Here is a 20,792-nt window from a genome sequence, read left to right as displayed (position 1 = left end):
ACTGGCTGAGGAAGGAGGGGAGGTGCACCCATCACAGGGGCAGGCCTGGGTCATTGTGGCGAGCGGCACTGGGCACCAGGAAGGTGGGAGAGAATCTTGAATCCTCGGGGCTTCCTACGGGAGCTAGGAGTGAGAAGAGAATGTAGTGGCCCCTGCTCCTCTAGGGCTAAGAGGACCATAGAGCCTATACCCTTTGGCTCTGACCCCAGGGTCTCTTATGCAAGTCTGGGCCCCCCTCCCTGGAACTGACAAGATCATCACACAGCTGATAAACTAAGGTGCCTGCAACCAGTAAACCTAGGGGTCATTGCTTCTGTCCACTTGCCTCTTTCCAGTTCCTCAAAGGAGAGGGCCTCTCCCTGAGCCCTGGACCTACACTTTCTGAAGGTCTCATATACCTTGTGTGGGAAGGCCTTCCTTCCATTTCCAGCTTTTATCCCTCCAGGTATCTGTGAGCCTAACTCCACCTTTCTTTCCTGTTACGTGGGATGTGGTGTAAAGGAAGCTCCTTTGAGTACAGCAGTGGGTGAGAGGGAGATTCTGGCTCTGTGCCCCCTATACCTTGACCCTGCGAGCCTCAGGTGGTCATCTGCGCTTCTCACCCAGTGTCAGGGAATTGCTGCTGGTGGCCAAGAAGTGAGAGAAGCCTGGTCCTGGGGCAGCTGGACTTTGTGGTATCTAATTAGGCTGGAGCCAGGAAGGAGATGCTGTTTTAGCCAGAGGGGCCTCCAGGGCTCTGTTTAATGAAGAGAACAAACTTGAATTGACAGAAGAGGATTGGAGGCAGACACCAGGCCAAGGAGACAGAGACTGGCTTGAGCTGGGAAGGGTTGGAGGGATGGAGTTGCGGGGGCAGCCAGGCAGCTGTCGCCGAGACATCAGCGAGGACGTCACCACAGCAACAGGGCCTGCTGACCAGACAACCTCATGGACCCTCATTTGGAGGATCTTAGAGTGAGGTGATCTGAGAGGAGGCCCCCCCTGGAGGCAGAGGCGAGCCCAGGAAACGGGGAGCTCCAGAGTACAGCCCCAGTGACGATGGCGGTCCGTTTGCCGCCTCCTCTACCCAGGGCCCAGCGTCACTCCCCTGTCCTTCCCCCAGCAGCTTTCGTGGCTCTGGTTTTCATCCCTGGGCTTAGGACAGTGACAGCTGTACTGCCCTACCTCCTGTTCCACCACCCCTCCAACACAGAACACAGATTCTGGGAATCTGGTGTTTTAATTTGGGGCTAAAAAGAGGAAGAGGTTACATCATGTAAAGAAATTTTCATGCTACTTCTTGTTTCCCCCTGGGGGCCGGGCTGGGGTACTAGGCTTTATCCAGAGCTCGGATGGGCCCCTGAAGAACACTGTGGCAGAGAGAGGGATGGGAGGTGTGAACAGACCCTGCAGAGCCCAGGTACCCTGGGGCAAGCGCAGAGAAACCCTGGGAAGGAAGGAGAGGTTTGGCAGGGTCTTCAGAAAGAAGAGGAGAACCGGGGCCTGGTGCCCTGGAGTCACACACAGCATGGAGTCCCTGCCCAGGCCTGGCCCCACAACTCTCGGCATGCAGGGACTGGGTGAAAAGCCCTTCACAGAGGGGGCTAGCCCCAGCCTCGGGCTCTGGGAAATAGTCCATGAGCCACCGAGGGGCCCGTGTCCCACCAATTCCCGCTTTTCACCCACCTCTGCTTTCACCTTGCCAGGTGTTTTTGGACAAATCCAGAAGCCCCTCTAGGACTCAGTTTTCCCATCTGTACTGCCCTGTCCACTTTCATGTTAGCCATGAGGGGCAAGTCAGGCCGTTAGGATTAGGATCTGTTTGTTCCCTTGACGTATCCAAAATTCAAGGACACAGAAGCTTTATTAAATTGACGAATGAATGAATGAATGAGTGAATGAAGCCAAAGCCCCTGGGAGAGGCCCCAGAGTACCCCTGGTGGCAGGGCTAATATGAAGACAGGGGAGCTACAGTTTGGGACCAGGAGGCTGGGCACAGTTACCATGGGAACCTGTTAGATCAAGGGCCTGCCCAGGTACCTGGGAACAGGTCTTCCATATCTAGAGTGACAGGCTGCCACTTCTAAGGGAAGGCTGAGGTAAATAGCAAGCCAGAGGCTGCCCTGTTTTGAGGGAAACACCGCGACTGGGGGAGGGACACCAAAAGGAGAGGAGAGAGGTAGCCATGTGACTTCCTTAGGAGACCCCACTTTTCTCCCCCACAAAAAGGGTACAAAGAAGGTCTGGCCCTAAAAAAGTGGACATGCGGGTTCATAGATTTAGAACATATGTGCAGCCAGTAGCTCTTCCCTGTGTTCTCCTGAGCCCCTAGGTCCCCCTCCAGCTCCGGGGACTCAGCATTCTACCTGGAACCCAGAATCTACTTCCCACCCACCCTGCACAGCCACTGGGGCTGTATGGGAAAAGGTGACCGCCGGGAAGCCACAGACAGCCAGGGCCTTGGCTCACGTCTCTCCCCCTCTTATCCCCTCCCTAACCAGAAAGAACTCACGACTACAGTTCAACAAGGTGAAGGTGGAGGACGCTGGGGAGTACGTCTGCGAGGCTGAGAACATCCTGGGGAAGGACACGGTCCGGGGCCGGCTCCATGTCAACAGCGGTAGGTGGTCCCCCAACAAGGGGAGGGGTCCTATGGGTGTTTGATGGGGCGGGCCAGTTGCCCCCAGCCCTCTGGAGGCCCGCACATGATCCATCTTGCACTTGATTCCCCTCCCCTCCTGCTGCTGCCCTATCAATCCCCGAGATCTGGGCCGATTCAGAGAAATGCAGTCCAAGCATAAATGTTTAGCTTTGTTATCTGGGCCTGGAAGAGCCGCCAGCTCTCATTTTAAATATCCTGAAAACTAAATATTTTGAAATCAAGAGGTGGGGGTGGGGAAAAGATATTTTTAGAAGGCAATTATGGGAGGCTGGGCTGCCAGGAGCGGGGCTCCGGGGAGAGGCAGGCCCCAGGCGTGTGGGAGCTGACTGCCTGTTGCTTTGCTGGGCACCCGAGTGCAGGCAGCCATCTTGGTGGGGGCCATGGCCAGGAGACTTGGATGGGTTGGCCCCTGCGGGCAGCCTCTTTTCAGGGACTGCAGACCCTTCTCCAACAGGTGGGCCTCTTCCTTAAAAACATACGCAGTCAGGGTGCCTGGGTGGCTCAGTCGGTTAAGTGTCCAACTTCAGCTCAGGTTCTGATCTCATGGTTCATGAGTTCAAGCCTGCTCCAGATTCTGTGTCTCCCTCTCTCTCTACCCCTTCCCCGCTCACACTTTCTCAAAAATAAACATTAAACAAAATTAAAAACATGCGAGTTCAGGAGCCCACAGTACCCAGGGCACCCTTAGCTTCCCGCCTCCACCATGGCAGCTACAGTGTCAGTGGGCAGACAACCTGGTTTCCCTTGACCGGAAAGTGTCCGGAGCTGCCTGTCCTTAGACCGAATGCTTCCACTCTAGCCCCGGGAACTAACTCCAAACCAGGAACTAACTCCAAACAGTTCGCTGTCTTCCCAGCACCACCCACACACTGGGCATATCACTTGACTACCTGGTTATTTGGGTTCGCTTCCAGGCCTGCCCCTGCCCATCTAATCCTGTATCTGCCTTCACGTGCCTGTACTTCCACTGGACAGGCCTCCAGTGCTCCCTAAACCCAGCATTATCAGGAGAACGTGGAATGTTCCTTGCCCTGTGACCCTTGGAGAAAAGCCCACTGCAGACCCTGCCTGCCCCATGTTGTAAGGGGTTCCCCTATTCTCCCAGGTTCTGAGGCTCCTCGTCCACTATATTTTATAGTTCCAGGTCTCCAAGTCCTGGTTCATCTTCTTTCTGGATCTTTCTCACATCTGTACCCCCCCCATTCCAACCCTATGTCAGAGGCAACCTGGCCCAGGTTTCATCTTGATTCACCTAAACCTGAACAGTAGCCTCTTAAGATGCTTTTATCTTGTCATGCCCCTACCCCATGGTGCCACAGAACAAGGACTTTGTCCACAACCCAGTTCACACCAACTTGGCCCAAACGATCTTTCCAGCTGTAACTGTGTCAGTCCCTTACAGTCCATTCATATTCCTCTTCTCTTGCCATCTCTCCCAGGCTGCCGTCCTCCCTGACCCCTTCATCCCACCAGTGTCACCCCCAGGCCTCGCTCCCAGGCCACTTCTTGGCCAACTGTGGTCTTTCCTGAATTCTATTGTATCATTTTTCAAATCTCATACTGTTGCTGAACTTTTTATGCAAGTGTGACCTCCACCATGGAATGATAGAGACAGGAGTGGGGAAAGCAGGAATGATGCCTTCTCCCCAGGAGTTACAGTAACAGCTACTGTTTACTGAGAGCAGCTCCATTCCACATTCCACACTGTATCTTGAACCCTGACAAGCCCATGGTGTATTTTATAAATTATGAGACTGAAGCTCAAAGCGGTTAAATATTCTGCCCCAAGTCTAACTGATGGTTCATGAGAGCACTATACAATGTAAAAGTAGTTAGCAAACACTGAGACCCTGAGCTCCATGGGGCTACGTCTAGCCTAATTGCCATTCTAACCTCAGAGCTTAACACAGTGCCTGGCTTACAGTACACACCTGGTAAACAATATAGAAAAGGATTTATAATCTTCTCCAAGGCCTTTACTGACTCCCATATGCTCCAGTACCTGCCCTCCCTGCTCCTCCTAACCTGTCCCAAGCCCAGGAAAATGGACCATGCCAGGTGTCCAGCACCTGTTACCTCCAGCCATAGTGGGCAGACATTCTTAGATCCACTTTGGACTTGATGTTTATTGTTTTATTATTCAAGATTTTCTTGGTTAGAACTGACAAGAACCCAACTTAAAACTACCTTAAGGAATTGATTGGTTTTTAAAACTGGGAAATCCACAGGTAGAACTGATAGAATCCAAGTCCTCAGAGTCAGGATCAAGATGCTCTCTCCCCCTGGGTATTGTCCTCACTCTCTCCTACGGCAAAATGGGCTTCTCCCATGTTTGGGGAATGGATTGGGAAGAGGCCATGGCCTCAGACAGCTCCATGTTTACATCACCCCAGCCTCTCTCCCAGAGAAAAAGAGATAGCTTTGTCTCTACATCCACTCATATGATCACAAGGATGGATGCCAACTGACCGTACTTAATTCACACGCCCCGCTTGGCCCAGTCACTGTGCTCAGGAGATGGGGTGGCATCTTTTCCAGGCTCGTGTGTATACAGAGTCTGAGTGATGGGCCTGCCAGAACTACACAGGGGCACTTCCCTAGACAGGTGTCGGCAGTAGAGTAAGAGGGAAGGGCTGCCGTGCGGAAAACCACAGCAGTGCCCTGTCTCCTGTGGGTTTGGGGTCTGAGACTGTAGACCATTTTGAGAACCCCTCAGATAAGCTGAAGCCCCACCCCACCCATGGCCTTCTGTCAGCCCTTAGCAGTCCGTGTTCTGATCAGTTAGGGAACCAGGCAGTGGAGGTTTGGGCTGGGCCCTGGGAGCTTCCCACAGGGCTCCATGCCTTTCCTCCCTCCAGCCCGGCAGGAGAGCGGCAGGGCAGAGTGGCAGAGAGTCCAGAGCTTTGGTCTCTTCTGAGCTCTGTCGAGCAAGCCTGGGAGAGTTCCTCCACCTCGCTTATCTTCCATTTCCCCCTGTGAGGCGGAACCCGATCATCTCTAGACCCGTTGCCCATAAAATTCTGGGATTCTGAGTTTGATGTCGAGACTGACACTTGTGCACCTAGCCACCACCACATGCGTGCACGCGCGCGCACACACACACACACCCCACCTCTTCTGTTGCCATGCTCAGTTCACAGTAGGCCCCTACCCTTGACATGGGGCGGTGAACAGGGCCACTTGCAGGGTATCAGGAGGATCCCCGTGGAGGACATTTCCACAGGCAGAGATACCCAGGCTCCTTGTTTACCCATGGAACCCAGAAGACTGGCAGCAACCGCACCCTGGGGAGGAGATGAAGGGCGGGTAGCGGGCAGCTGTGCCTGCCCTCTTGTGACTCATCCCAAGGTGGGTTGGTTTGGCCCGCCCGGGCCCCAGGGAAGCCAGGGCTAAGGGGCGGGGTGGCCAGAAGAGGGCACAGGAGGCAAGAAGCAGTGGCTGTTCAAGGGGCATTGCTGCGACTCTTGGCTCCCTGCTTTGGCTCTGTTCCTGCGAAGCCTGATGCTCCTTCCTCAAATTGAAGCAGACGCTTCTTACAGTCATAGCTCTACCAGCTGACGAGAGACTGCCTTCCTGGTTGCCTGGGAGGAGGAGGAGTCAGCAAGAAGTGTGTGGTGCTGTTAATAAAACAATCAGCTTGGTCCGACCCATCTCTGGGTTATGGAAACCAGCTGCCTCATCCCCAGCTGAAAGAGATCTCGGGAATATCTCGGGGTGGCTGCTCCAATCCCAGGATATCGATCTGAGCCTAGCTTTGCCCCAGAGGGTAGGCAGACTTGACCTGGGGTGTCACAAGACCATGGAAGCCCTGGAGAGGGAGTCCCTTACGGGGGCCAGGGTGGGGTGGGGTGGGGTGGGGTGGGGTGGGGGGGCTTAGAAAGGCTGGCTGTTTAATCACACACACACACACCTGCTCTTTTGCTCACATATTCAGTAAGGCCTTACTCAGAAAGACCCTGCTGTAAACTCAGGGGAGTCATAGTCTTGGCTTCTAGTCTAGGTCCCTCAAAGTTCCTGATAGGAAGCTAAAACCCAAATTCAGAGCATCGGCCCGTTCTAACCCATGGAAGAGGAAAGAGAGGCAACTTTAACAGCAGGAAAGGGGGCAGACTGAGCAGGTGGGAGGGATCATTGATGGAGCAAGATCACTTTACCTGGGCCTTGAAAGATAAGAAAAGGTTTCTCCAAGAGCAACGGTGAAGAGTGCTTGCAGCAACCGGCTGGCAGGAGACAGGCCCATCCCTATCAGCTCTCCTCCTGGCCCTTCCCTCTTCAAAGCCTGGATAAGCTCATGCCCACTAGGTTTCTAATGGCTGATAGAAACCTCCTGGGTTTATCCTTCCAGGCATTTTCAATTTTAATTCCAATATAATTAGCATGCAATATTAGTTTCAGGTGCATCGTATAGTGATTCAACAACTCTTTACTTTGCTCTGTGCTCACCACAAATGAGCTCTTCATACCCTGCACCTATTTCACCCATCCCCCACCCCTCTCCCCTCTGGCAACCACTAGTTTGCTCTATTTAAGAGCCTGATTTTTTTGTCTCTTTTTCTTTATTCCTTTGTTTCTTGAATCCCGCATATGAGTGAAATCATATGCTGTATATGTCTTTCTCTGACTGACATATTTCACTTTGCATTGTCCCCTAGATCCATCCAAGTTGCAAACATTGAGATTGCATTCTTTTTTATGGCTGAGTAATATTCCATTATGTATGTATATACCACATCTTTTCTATTCCTTCATCTATGGATGGATACTTGAGTCGCTTCCATATCTTGGCTGTCGTAAATAATGCTGCAATAAACCTAGGGCTGCACATATCTTTTTGAATTAGTGTTTTCATATTATTTGGGTAAATGCCCAGTAGTGGGATTATTGGATCATATGCTAATTTTACTTTTTTAAGGAAACTCCATACCATCTTCCACAGTGGTTGCACCAGTTTGCATTCCCCCCAACGGAGCACAAAGGGTTCCTGTTTCTCCACAACCTCACCAATACTTGCTGTTTCTTACATTTTTTATTTTAGCCATTCTTCCATTTTTTTTTTTTTTGAGAGAGAGAGAGAGAGAGAGAGCGCGCGCGCAAGCGAGCATGCAAGCCAGGATGGGACAGAAGGAGAGAGAGAATCTTAAGCAGGCTCGACGTTCAGTGCAGAGCCTGATGCAGGACTCGATCCCACAACCCTGGGATCATGACCCAATCCAAAATCAAGAGTCTGACACCCAACCAACTGAGCCACCCAGGCTCCCCCTCCAGGTAATTTTTAAAATCAAAAAATTTTAGGTATAACTTATATACCATAAAATTCACCCTTTTAAAGTATACAATTCAGTGGCTTTTAGGATTTTCACAAGGTTGAATAACCATCACCACTAATTCCCAAATATTTTCAGAAACCCTGAACCCATGAGCACACGCTCCCCAATCCCGCATCCCTCAGCTTCTGGCAACCACACACCTATTTCCTGCCTCTACAGATTTCCCTAATCTGGACACTTCATATAAATAGAATCATATAATATGTGGCCTTTTATGACCGGTTTCTTCCATTTAACATCAGGTTTTTGAGATCCATCCATGTTGTAGCATACAGCAGCACTTCTTTCCTTTTCGTGACTAATATTCCATTGTATGGATATAACATCTTTTGTGTATCCATTCATCAGTTTGGGTTGTTGGGTCATCTGAGGTGTTTCCCCATTTGGGCTATTAGGCACAACGCTGCTAGAGTATTCATGAACAAGTTTTTGGGTGGACATAGGTTTTTCATTCTCTTGGGTATATACCTGGAAGTGCAATTGCCTGGTTACATGGTAACTCTAGGTTTCATTTGTTGAACTACCAGGCGGTGTTCTAAAGTGGGTGCGCCATTTTATATTCCCACCAGCAATGTACAGAGATTCCAATTTCTCCACATCTTCACCACTGTGTGTTATTGCCCATTTATTGATTATAGCCATCCAAGTGGGTGTGAAGTGGTATCTCATGGTGGTTTTGATTTTCATTTCCCCCAGTGACCTGCCAGGAAAATTTGCACTATAGGAGATGATGCTTCAGTCATCATCAGGCCAAGTTGACCAGGGTAGCTCCTGGGATGGTAGTAGAAGCCACCTTACTCTGAAGATTCACCTGTTTGTTTGCTCATAACGAATATTTGTAAACACTTGTTAGGCACCCCGTTACATCTCAAGCACTATGCTGAACATTGGAGTTTGTTGTTGAAGACAGACGTGGACCTTGTCCAGATGGAGCTTACATTCGGGTGAAGGAGCTGGTCACTTAATTATGTTAGAATAAGTACTAGACGTGCAAATGTACACAGCTAAGAGAAGGAGTGAGGGAGGAGCCTGGGAAGCCTCTCTGAGACGCTGATACTTTGAAAACCCTGGGCAGGAAGACACCTGGCTTGGTAGAGGAGCTGGACTAAGCCAGTATAGTATGAATATACTCTAAGAGAGGGATAGGACATGAAGTGGGGGAGGCGGGGGGACTGGGGGAAAGTATTCTGAGTGTAAATGGAAGCCATTGGAGGGTTTTGATCGTGGCAGTGATTGACCACTTTTACATATTTTAAAGATCACTTTGACAGCAATGAAGCAAAATGGTGAGAGATGAAGGCAAGAGTGAGGACAGAAAGAGCGGTGAAGAGGCTGTGTTGTGGTCATCCAAGAGAGAGACCATGGAGGCCCGGGCTGGGGACCAGTGGGGACACATGGACAGAGCCTTGTGAGGAGGTAGAAAGGCAGCCTGAGTGATAGATGGGTGGGAATAATAAAGGACGGAAAGGTATTCAAGATGCCCTCCAGGTCTTAGGTTTGTGCTGCTCAGAGCAAGCCTGGGGGAGCAAGTGACTGGGCAGATGATCAGGAGCCCCACCTGGGGAGGCTGTGGACCATCCCAATGGGGGCGTCAAGAGGGGGCGGCCAGAGTCTCCAACCTGGAGTCCGTAGGTCATTTTCACTTCCCCAAACATGGGAGAACACAGTGAAGAAATACGGATATGCTGACAAGGGAGCGTAGACAAGCTGCCGTGGGAGTCCGTGTGTGCTGGAACAGCATGAATGTGCATCTTCAGTGTGGAAATCTTCCTGGCGTGAGCCTTCCCCACCAGCAGAGCTGGGCTGTGGGGACTTGGGAAGGCCCTGCCATCAGAGTGGGTGGCCTCAAGTTCCTTCTGAAGTGGAGAGGCCTGTGGTCATTTCCCCCCACAACCCCCTCTGTGACTGGCTCCCCCATTGCCCACCCTTTTTTGCCTTACTGGGCCTTGGCCTAGTCCCCATGATGACATGGTTCTGACAGCCCAGGCCGTGCATCCCAGCTGAGGCCCCATCTTGCTTCAAGAGTCATCCTCTGCCTCCCAAGGCCTCCACGAGCACAGACATGCATATGGACAGCTGTGGTCCCCGCCACCGTCCTCACGTCTGTCCGCTGCTCACTCAGCGCGGCAGTGGGCAGTCTTTGCCACCCACAACCACAGAGGGAATCAAGACTCCTGCCTTAGCCAGCTCCCTCGAGAGGCCCCGGCCGGTGGTCCACACCGTGTTTGCGTTCGTCTGCTGATGTCAAGCCTCGGTGCTGACGTGTTCTTCCACGAGGGACTGGCCGGCTGGTGAGAAGGCTCAACCAGGCGTCAGGAGCCCCGAGGCCTTGTCACAACACACACCGTGGCTCTGGACGGGCGTCCCCCTGCTCTTTTTCTTCACTCCTCCTTGTCAGTGTAACTGAAGGGCAGGGCAACCTCTGGTGTCCCCCAGAGCAACGGATTTTACAGCTCGCAGGCAAGATCACCTCAGCTGTTTCTCTTCTCTGTCCTTTTCTTGGTTCCCTGGGTCTCCCTGACCCAGAGTGGGCAGAGACCAGCAGAGGCCTCCTGTCCCTGCCGGCACGCAGGTCCCAGCTGTTGGCAGGGGACCACCGCAGGGTTGGGGTTCAGGGATGTCAGAGCAGCAGCAGGCATGGTGTGGAGGGGAAGGTGGGAGCTGGCCCTGCCCGCCGGGTTTTATCAGCAAGCTCCTCAGACATATACAGAGGCAGAGCTGTGTATACACTCCCAGTCCCCGCGCTCCATCTGTCTCCCACATGTCTAAACACTGAGGGCGCCAAGTGCCTGCCCTCCTCCTCCTCCTCCTCCTCCTCTCAACCCCATCACCACGGAGAGGGGGTGAATAGGGACTCGGTACCCCTGAGGAGACAGGAGCACCTCAGGAGGCTGCTGCTGGGTGGGAGTGAGAGACCCTCAGAGCCCCAGAGGCTGAGGGACTCCCCGATCTGGGTACACAGCCTCGGGAGTTAGCTTACAGACGAAAACATTTGGGGCAAGACTTTTCGCTTGAAACCAGGTTTCTGGATGGCATCCCGTGGGTGAGCAGGACCTTAGTTATTTTCATGGATCAAATGAATCTGACCAATCAGATGTGCTGTGTGGGTCAGCAGCCTTAAATCCCAGCCTCACTCTCACCAAGTTTTCACTTCCCGGCCATCATACAGGCCTCTCTCAAGCCCACCTCCTGTCCAGCAACCTGATGTCCAGGATTTATAACCTGGGCAGTCGAGGCCTGGACGCTCCCTTCCAAGGCAACAGCTGACTGGGTGGGGGAGGACAGGGCTGCCTTGTGAGAGCAGATGCAATGAAAACCCTGGGGTCGGGGCTTATGCGATGGGCAGAGCAGCCTCTCTAGCATTCCTGGGAGGCTTGTCCCCTCTGGGACAAAGGAGGAAGACATAGAAGCTAGGATTCTCCTCCCATCTCTCTAGATCTTAGAGAATGAGTGTCCTAAAGGTGCCATTCCCTTCAAAGCCCAGCTCCCTTCCAGCCACCCTACCTCGAGAGCCCAAACAGTGCAGACTGATAGAGATGTCTCCTTCCAGCACCCCTGTGACTTTGTTCCCTACAAAACACATGGTGTCTCATCCACCTGCAGGGGAGCCCCTAGAAAGGCAGGCAAGAAGTGGGCTCCTATTCCAGCAGAAGGAGCATTTTCTGCTAGTCTCTCATCCCTTCCCAAATACAGCAAATCTTCCTGGCCTTTGGAGGTTTGCCCAGAGCACGGGTGCACCACCAGCAGGGTGGTGCTGGGCAAAGGGTTAGAGCTCCTGGTGGCCTCCCCTTTGCCTTGTTGGTGCCTGGGAGGGACCACCAGACCTTCCCTCTCCAGCTATTCCTGCAGTTCCTGATCTTCCAACTTTGAGATGAGCCATGAAGGGCCATGAAAGAGGTGGTGCCTGGGGCCCAGAGGTGGTCTCAGTGGGTCACTGGTACGTGTCTCTCATACCCCCAGTGAGTACCACTCTATCATCATGGTCGGGGCATGCCCGGAAGTGCAACGAGACGGCCAAGTCCTATTGTGTCAATGGAGGTGTCTGCTACTACATCGAGGGCATCAACCAGCTCTCCTGCAAGTAAGTGACCAGTGGGGGTGGGCGTGGGGGCAAGACTAGGGTGAGAGACGCTCGGGCAGAAGTGGAGGGCTCTAGGAAAAGTGGGCTTCAGGCCACTGACAGGGGGTCCCCAAGGGGTGTAGACAGGGAGGTTTGCCCCACTTCCCAGGCCTTTCCTAGAATATAGGGAGATGTAAACTCTGAAGGGCTCAGGGCTTCTGCAGTGCCAGGTTCTCAGGCCCCTACCCACCCCCTCTCCCAGTGTCCACCCTTTCACCACCACCTTTTAGGGAGATGGGGATGCCAGTCTATGCCCTAGGCACTGGGTTCTCTCTCCCCCTCCCTTTCTCTCTCCCCCCCTTCTCTCTGTACCACTCACCCCCCCCCCGCCCCATTTCTCAGCAACTCTCCAAACTGTGTTCTGATGAACATTTCCCATGGTGTGTCTTCCCCAGCAGTGAAGAGCCTGGCAGGGTCCGGCAAAGCACAATTCCCAGTGCCCTTGGTAGTGGAGGGTCTGCTCTCAGAGCCTTGAGAGGAGACGAGGACTCTGCGTCCGGTGCTCACCTCAAGACCTGGCTACTCTCCCTGCCTGGTGTTCAGATACACCCTGGGTGCTGCTTCTGCCACTTCAGACCCTAGCCCCTCTCTATGGGGTGAGGGGACACCAGCAAAGACACCACTCTGGCTGTGGCCCAGACACAACCTGGGGAAGGTCAAGGTTAAGAAGAAGCTCAAGTTGGGGCTTCTCTACCCAGCAGGATTTTCATCCTACTCCCCTTAGCAAACAGGGCAGATGGGAGCACAATAACCCAGGAGGGCTTGTTCAGGTCCAGCTGGGTCCTATTCAAGCAGTTGAGCCCACGGGACCCCTGACAGGTTCTCTGGTGGGTGTATGAGGAGCCGGAGGAAGAGCTTGGTGAGGGCAGTACAGGTTCTGGCCAGATCCTGAGGAGGGGTAGGGGGCACTAGTTAACAACTTCGGGTTTTCAAAGCACCCCAAGCCTAGGACCCTGGCAAGGTGCCACAGTTGCCCCATTCCCATGGCATCTGGGCAAAAGCCACTAGAGTATTAGTAGAAATTCAGAGAGGCATTTGCCCTCCTCACAGACAAGGTCAGATTCAGCACTTCTCAGCTCTCCTGCCTCTGGGCTCCAGTTCCAGAGCTGCATCCCCCCACTGACTACAGCCTTAGCCAAAGACCCCTCCACCTCACACGGGGATAATGAGGGGCCGTGCCTCCTTGACACTCTCCCCTCTGTGCCGGGCTAGCTGAGCTAGACCCGGACTGCCAGGCAGATCTGTGCCTCTTTCCCCAGCGGGCCTCCTTTGCCGGCTTCCCCCCCAGTCCCACCCTGCACCTGCTGCCATCCCCTTACTGTCCTCCCCCATCCTGTATTTGCAGCCACAGCAGGTCCCCCAGGGAAATTCTCAGCCTGGACTCAGCCCCTCATCTTTCCCTCCTTCTGCCCCTAGGAGGCTGCCACATTAGTGCTAAAGACCGTGTGGAACATTCTAGACTTGAAAATGGTCTGAGCTCTCTGCAATACATCTACAGAAACTCATAAGCGTTCTGGAGTACCCCACAGACATGGCCCAGCCCTGCAGGCCCCTCTTTTTTTAATCCCCAAACACACACACACACACAACACACACGTACACACCACACCTCCCTAGCCCCTTGGACCCTGGAACCTTGAAGGAATCCAGCAGCATTAAGGAGATCAGACCTGGCTCCAGGCAGGGAAGTTTTCAGCCACCCAGGACAGGTGCCAGGGCCACAGAGGGCCATGGGATTGCAGGGCTCCAGTGCTAGCATTTAGCGTGGAAAGTGGTGTGATGAGCTTGTGAGATTCCAAAGTGTCCTGCCAGCAAGGCTGTAGCCCTAGGACCTTCTGAGTCACCCCCAGCTAAATCTGAGAGTAGCAGAGGGCAGGAGCCTAAATCATTATGAAGATGGTGTCCTGTGCCCCTCCTCACCAGGGCAACTGGGATTCCCTGCTTAGAATTTGACCTTGGTACCCAGAAGCACCACCTCCCCATTTCAACCTGCCCTAGGTCAGCCCTAGCCAGGGCTCCTAGAACCAACTTCCCTGACTCCCTGAGCCCTCAGGGGAGATCGCTTTCAGGAGGGCAAGTCCTCAGAGCTGTGCTGGAGAAGGACAGGGGGGTGGGGGGCAGGGCAGAACCCAGAGGCCATTCTGGGGGTGGGTGAGCCGGGAGGGAAGTGGGGGGCAGGCCTCTTGGGATTCCTGATGACACCTGAATGGAATAAAAAGGAAAGAATATAGGAAACAGAACTCACGTCTTACCATTTGTGCTGTTTGTTTACTTTTTATTTTGATTTTTTTGCATTTCCGCTTAGCTTGGATAATGAAACTAGACTGGTCAGTTTCATTCCAGTTTCTATAAAACTCAGTTTTCCTTCCTGGTTTTCTGACACTTGTTGTTGTGTATTGGTTCAGAGCCCTACAGGGAGTGTTGGAAAGCAGGCACACTCTGTCCCTGTTTTTCTGGAATTCAGAGCCAAAAGAAACAGTGTCACTGATACTGAATTTTGTTTTAAAGAAAGAAAACTTAGGGGGATTTGAAAATGGGGGTCCAAATCAAGGTGACTGTCTCCTGTCTGGGCCAGACAGGGACCTCTGCACTTCTTCTCGCTGCTTTCTCCTCTTCTCTCCGTGTTTTTGTAGAGCACGGTTGGTGCGTGACTCTTGGGGACTGGTTCAGGGGATGATGACAGAACAAGACTCTCTTTCCAGCCCTGTGCACATACCAGCGGCATGCCTCCCTTTCCCATCAAGCTCATCCCTCCCCCTCTTCTGCTCCCCCTGTCCCTCCCCATGTTCAGGTGGTTCCCCCATCCCATACCCATCTGCCTGCTCATCCTCTCCACATCTCCACCCCACCCCTCATGAGGCCAGAGACCCTTCACCCCCCCTCCAGTGCCCCGGGGCACACCCTCATCCTTCATCCTCCCCCTCCCTCGGGTGAGGGCAGCACACATGGCATTATCCCCAGGCTACCAAAAGGAGAAACTGAGGCCCGGGAGGTGGGTGGGAAAACGGGGAGGCAGAGTTCCAACCTGTCACCCCAGATACAGCCCATGGGCTCTCCTCTCTGCCCCTGTCTCACCCTGCTCTTCTCCAGCCCTGGGCACAGATCTTCCCATAGTCATAGCTCATGATGTGGGGGAGGGCTGAGAAAGCTATGACCTGCCACTCCTTTTAATCTGTCCCCTGTGCTGCTGAAACTCAGAGCGCCAATCCCTCTTTCAGTGGGAACCCACTACCGGCCAGCCATCCACACTGAGTCAGACCCCACTCGTGGTGGACGGGTTTGTGTAGCCCGTACCCTGTTACATGGTCCTGAGTGCAGGGTAGCAAGGCTGTAGGCCCACTCCCAGAATCTTCTCTAGGGAAGCCTCAGGCTCCCGGATGTGGCTCATTTTCAACAAGCAGGGATAAGGAGAGCCCAGGAGCCTCCTGGAAGGATCTAATGCCCAAAGAACAGTATGGGGAGCCAGTCCCCAACCCCTGTGCTATGCCCATCCCCCATTGCCTTTTCTTTTATTCAGCCAGTGGGGAACACATGTCCCAGGGCAGGAAGATTAGGACCGTATTACGTAACTCCAGGGGGGCACATTCACGTTCTAGACCGTGTCCGTGGTGCCACCTGGGGTTGTACAACTCAGTGGTCATGAAAGATCTGAGGAGCCAGTTGGGGCAGTCCAGGCTGGGTGTGGGATCAGGGACTCAGGGATGTGCTTAGTTATCATCAGTCTCCCAAGAGCCATGGGACAGCATCCCTTGACTATCAGCAGAGATAAATTTTCCCTTTGCCCCTCCTGCCCCTGCACTACCCCATTCTCTCTCTTAAACAAAAATACACACACACACACACACACACACACACACACACACGAGCTGGGCTAATCTTAGACATTGGACACTGTCAAATGTATCTCTTTCTTATTCCTTTGAGGGTTCCAAGAATCATTTTGGCAATTTCCTGGGTCTTTATCCTCCACCCCCAAAGGTGCTGCTGCTTTATTCTCCCCTCTAGTCCCCACCCCAAGTGGATATCAGTCTCTGAGAGCTGAGAAAGGAGAGCTGAGCCTGACTGGAGCTGGTTGGAAAGCCTTAGGCCCTACTTCCATTTTCCTGGGACGGGACGCTTAGGTCAGAGAAGGGTATATTAAGGGTTAGCCGCCGCTGCCTCCTCCTCCTCCTCCTCCTCTCCCTCCTCCTGGGAGCCACCCTGTTCAACAGGATGAACGTGCATCAGTTTCCCTTGTAACCACTCCCCCTCCACTTTCTTCAGACACACTTCCCAGTCCTCCACCCCTACCCACTGGCTAGGCATACCTCCGCACACTGCCACCACTGCAGGGACCAGCCTCCTGCCTCCCCTGAGGGAGATGCCATCAAGGCCCAGAGAAACTCCAGCTGTCTGCTCACCAGCCACTCCCCACCCCCCAGCTAGATTGGAGTCAACAGGATTTCCCCGAGGGTCTATCACAGCCAATGGGAGCCACCCCCTATAAGCTCAAGAGGTCGCTGATGGTTGGTTTACACGAGAATGCTAAGAGGTAGAGTACTCTCACCTCTTGAGAAGGTTTACTGATTAATGTTGCACAGTGATCTATTATTGAGGAAACATCCGTGATGGGGTTACCTAATTTCCCCAAGAAAAAGAGACAGAAGCAGCCAAAACCCATCTTCGAGTAGGGGAATGGGGGGGGGGGGTCAGTCTGGCCCTGACTTTAAGCCTCCCTTAGGTATCTGGCCTTGCTGGGGTTCAGAGGAGAGTACAGGGCAGGGCATGTCTCCCAGAAGTCTGCAAGACAGGGACTCACTTGAGAGGAGAGGGGCAGCCAGAGAGCAGAAGAAAGTGTACCTGGGGGTAAGGACAAGGTCAGGGAGAGTGGGTGGTGCTCTGTAGCTACAGAGGAGACAACATGGGAGAATGCGGTCCCACCAGAGCCAGGCAGTGACGGAGGAGCAGGTCATGGGGAAAAGACAGGCGTCCAGGCAGCCAGTAGACCCCTAACTGGAAGAAGCTTCAGGGTTCTCAGGGAGCCTGCTTTAGCCCTCCCCATCCCCGATTGTGGTTCTTGCCACCTGAGGGTAGATAGCCTGCACCTGGCCTTGGCAGGCCAGCTGTGAGACGTTGGTAATTCCGGCTCCTCCCCAGCCTCACCTTGTTCCCCACTAAGCCTTTTTCCCCCCTGTGTATTGCTCTAGGGCAGCCTTCCCCAAACCATGTTAACAAGGGTTCCTCAAAAAACGTCTTCCTTGGTCAAATAAATTGGGAACATACTGGAATATTCAAGCTCTTTCCTCCTACAAAACTTTTCCTAGCCTTTCATATGCCAGCGTGCACTGCAACTCTATAAGGAAGTCTGGGAACGGATTTCCTAAATTTATTTGGCCACAGAACCCTCTTTGAGAGAACAGATGAAACACCTCCAAGGTCACCTTTGTCATGGGCACACAGTCTGGGAACAGCATTCCGGAGTTCTCCTTTGAGCTTTCTGGGGGCTGTTTCATGGATGAGAAAACCTGCCCAGGGCCCTGGAGAGAACCCTTTGGTAGGGCCTGGAAGGAATGGCTTCCCAGAACTTGGTATTCTGGAAGGCTCCCGGCATCCTACCTGACTGCCTGGCACCAGGGGCTACCTTTCTGGCTTCATGGGACCCCAGGCAGGTCAGAAGGGAAGTCTCCACACCCACAGGACAATTGGGCATTAGGTTCCCAATTTCCCCACCCGCTTCCCTCAATCATCCTCCTCTCCGCCCCACCCCTGCCCCCCACCACCCACGGAGCAACACCGGGTAGAGAGATTTTGAAGATTTCTGAGCCCTCCCCCCAGCCCTGACTCCAGCCCCTGCAGCTACGAGTGTGCCCCAGCGCCCGACTTGGTTTTCTCATTCATCACTGTGCACTTTGATTTCTAACCTGAGCCTCGCGGATGATGCCAGTTTGTTCTGTGATTTTTCCCCTTTTCCTTCTCCAGATGTCCAAACGGATTCTTCGGACAGAGATGTTTGGAGAAACTGCCTTTGCGATTGTACATGCCAGATCCTAAGCAAAGTATGTTTGAAGATACAAACACAAGTCCCTGCTCCTTAGAAAGCTTCCGGGTGCAGTCCCCCCAATGTAGGGCATAGGGCCAGGGGTGTTGGTTGTTTTGATCTTTGGCTGTTTTGTTTTGTTTCTCTTTTCTTTTTTTGTATTTTGGTTTGTTCTTTTGTTTTGCTTTGTTTTTCATTTTTTGGCCTAATCCTTGGGTTTAAAGTTCAGGGCTGCAGGTAAGGGGCAGAGTGGCAAGGCCAGTACAAGCGGTAACGGTGGCAAGGAACCCAGCTGGCATCGGCAGGAGCCCGTGCCGGGGTGTTGCAATGCCTGTGTCTTGCTATCCTGGCTCTCTCTTTCTGGTTTTCTTTCTTTTGGTAGGTGCCCTGTGGGATACACCGGGGACAGGTGTCAGCAGTTCGCAATGGTCAACTTCTCCAGTATGTCTCTTTCTTCTATTTCTTTTCCTCCCTGGTGACTGACAATCTCCCCCACGCGAGGGACCGACCGGGCCTTGCCTAGAGAGACTAGAGGGAGCCGTGGGGGAAGGGAGGGGGGTAGGGAGTGGTAGTGTCCTGGGCTCCTCTCAGTCGTCAGTGCTAACTAGAAGCCTGTTCGGAGGAGACGGATTTGCCCCCCTGCCACCCCCCACCCCGTCCCGACTCTTGGCTGGGCACAGTAACAGCCCCGGATTCTCTCTGCAAGCGTGGGGGGGGGGGGGGCTGCGCTCAGGCCTCCGCGCCACTTCCGAGTGCGGACAGCCTGGCCAGCAATGGGAGAAGCATGAGCGGGGCCCTCGCCTGCCTTTTAAAGCCTGTTGAGGATGTCAGGTGCTGATGGGGCCAGGCAATGAGTGTATGCACGTGTGTGCTGGTGCGTTTGCGAGAGACAAACAAGTTCTCAGCCTGTCTTTGGGTCTGGCCAGAGTTTGTTTTATTTGACTTGGGGCGATGGGGGAGAGTGGGGAAGGGGATGCTGAGGGAGAACAAGCCCCAGGGCACTGGTTTCCACAGAGGCCAGAGGCTAGAGACATTTATGCGGCTCAAGGATAGGGTGGGATGGGGGTTTGCTGCCTACTAAAAGAGGAAATGAGGATTCAAGGGATGTTTGGTGATTCTCTCCAGGCCCTCTCTGGTCTGAGTCCCCATCCAGGACTCCATTCCCTTCCTTTCTTCCACTTGTGAGGTTAGAGCTTTCTGGTTTGCCTAGTTAGCTGGGAAAAAAAAAAAAAAATGTGAGCCCTGCAGCAGAAAGACGAGACCCTAATTATAGAGTGTTTTATTTGAGGCTGGGAACAATTTCTTCAAGCATCACCAGGTGGAGGCATAGCAGAGCAAAAAGCCCCCGGCCAGCTATGGACTCCATCTGGGGCCCACCAGTCTCTTGGCCTGCAAGGCAGGACACTGTCACCCATCCTTCAGAACATACTAGGCCACCCCACCTCCTCCTCTCCTAGGACAGCTGTATCCCATGAAGAATTAGGAACCAAAGTGATGGTGCCTGGGTGAGAGGCAGAGCTCCAGGAGACGCCTAGAGCAGGACCCAGAGGGTCATTTAGGTAGCCCTTTGGAGAAAAGTGGTTTTTGAGTTTGGGTCTCAGGGTAGAGAAACAAGTCTACCCAGTCCTCCTTAGGCCACAGCACAAAAGCCTAGAAATCATCACCTCCTTTTCCCTGCTAGAGCTTGGAAGCCATGACTTAAAGAGGAAAGTAGAGGCCGCAGGGAGGTGGGGGCTGGTTAGCCCAGACGGTCAACTGTCTTCACAGTGTGTGGGAGGCAGCACTCCCCCCAGGCCCCTCCGGCTGAAGGCCAGGGAGGAAGGCTATGGGGATAAGAGGAGAGCTGTGGGCAGGGCATGTGGTCCAGAATTCTCCAGAGCCCAGGCTCCAGGAAGAATTGCAGAGTCAGATCCAGCCCCACCTATGGAAGACCATAGGTCAGGAGGGGCCTCAGGAGGGAACAGAGCAGCCAGGCCAAGGCTAAGGACCAGGGGAAAGAGGCAATGGAGGACCTATTCCTGTTCACCCTTAGGTCCAGAGCCTCCCTGGCTTATGGGACTATTCTGGACAGGGAGTCCCAGCCCGTCCCGAATCAGAGGAGCAGAGCCTCCAGAACTTGGCCATTGGCCAAGCTTCTCTGCCAGCTGGGCCGCTTCAGCTTTCAGCTCAGAGCTGCTTGAAGGGTCAGCAGGGCCTCAGGAGCCCAGAAAAAGTCTAGAAATGCTGCCACAGGCCTTTCTGCCTAGTGTCATCAGGATCATTGCTGTTACCTTTGCATGAAGGATTTCTAGTCTTCAAGCACTTTGCCCAGAGCACTTACGGCATCAGATAATTATTGAAAAGGTAGCAGAAAATGCTACCTTTAAGTGTTCAGGCTTTGGATTCAGATAGATCTGAATAAAAATGCCAGCTGCTGAGCTCACTAGTTCTGGGGCCTCATTTAACCTCTCCGAGTTTGTTTTCTCATCTCTAAAATGGGGGTAGTAACATTTACACCTCAAGGGTTGCCGTTGAGGATGGGAGTGCAGTGCTCCCTACGAAGGCTTAGCAGAGAGCCGGCCGCTGTTGATGGAGAGCAGCTGAGTACCTCTTGCGGCTACAGCTGGTATGGGGTAGGAGGCAGGAGGTCCCCCACCAGTACCCTGGTGGCTGACTCCCAGCAAGCCCTGAGCAAGGGGTCTGACTTTC

At 53.4% G+C, this 20,792-nt stretch overlaps 1 protein-coding gene across 5 annotated transcripts in view; it reads left to right on the top strand.

Annotated features, from left to right (window-relative positions):
• The window catches only part of NRG2 (neuregulin 2), a 184,483-nt gene that overhangs the window by 150,669 nt on the left and 13,022 nt on the right, over nt 1-20,792 (top strand). For 2 of the 5 annotated variants that reach the window (XM_047098551.1, XM_047098486.1), the window contains exons 3-5: nt 2,481-2,599; nt 11,929-12,049; nt 18,487-18,545. In XM_047098551.1, coding sequence (XP_046954507.1) covers nt 2,481-2,599; nt 11,929-12,049; nt 18,487-18,545 — 299 coding nt within the window. Of the gene's footprint in view, nt 1-2,480; nt 2,600-11,928; nt 12,050-18,046; nt 18,124-18,486; nt 18,546-20,792 lie in introns of all 5 variants that reach the window. The other 3 variants (XM_047098336.1, XM_047098405.1, XM_047098632.1) reach the window with 2 other exon arrangements.

This window comes from Lynx rufus, unplaced genomic scaffold (assembly GCF_022079265.1).
Source record: "Lynx rufus isolate CCGP_SWC_20201006 ecotype Redwood Valley unplaced genomic scaffold, mLynRuf1.p SCAF_1, whole genome shotgun sequence".
NCBI lineage: Eukaryota > Metazoa > Chordata > Mammalia > Carnivora > Felidae > Lynx > Lynx rufus.
The sequence above is the reverse complement of the archived record's forward strand: the minus strand, read 5'-3'. Positions and strand labels throughout refer to the sequence as shown.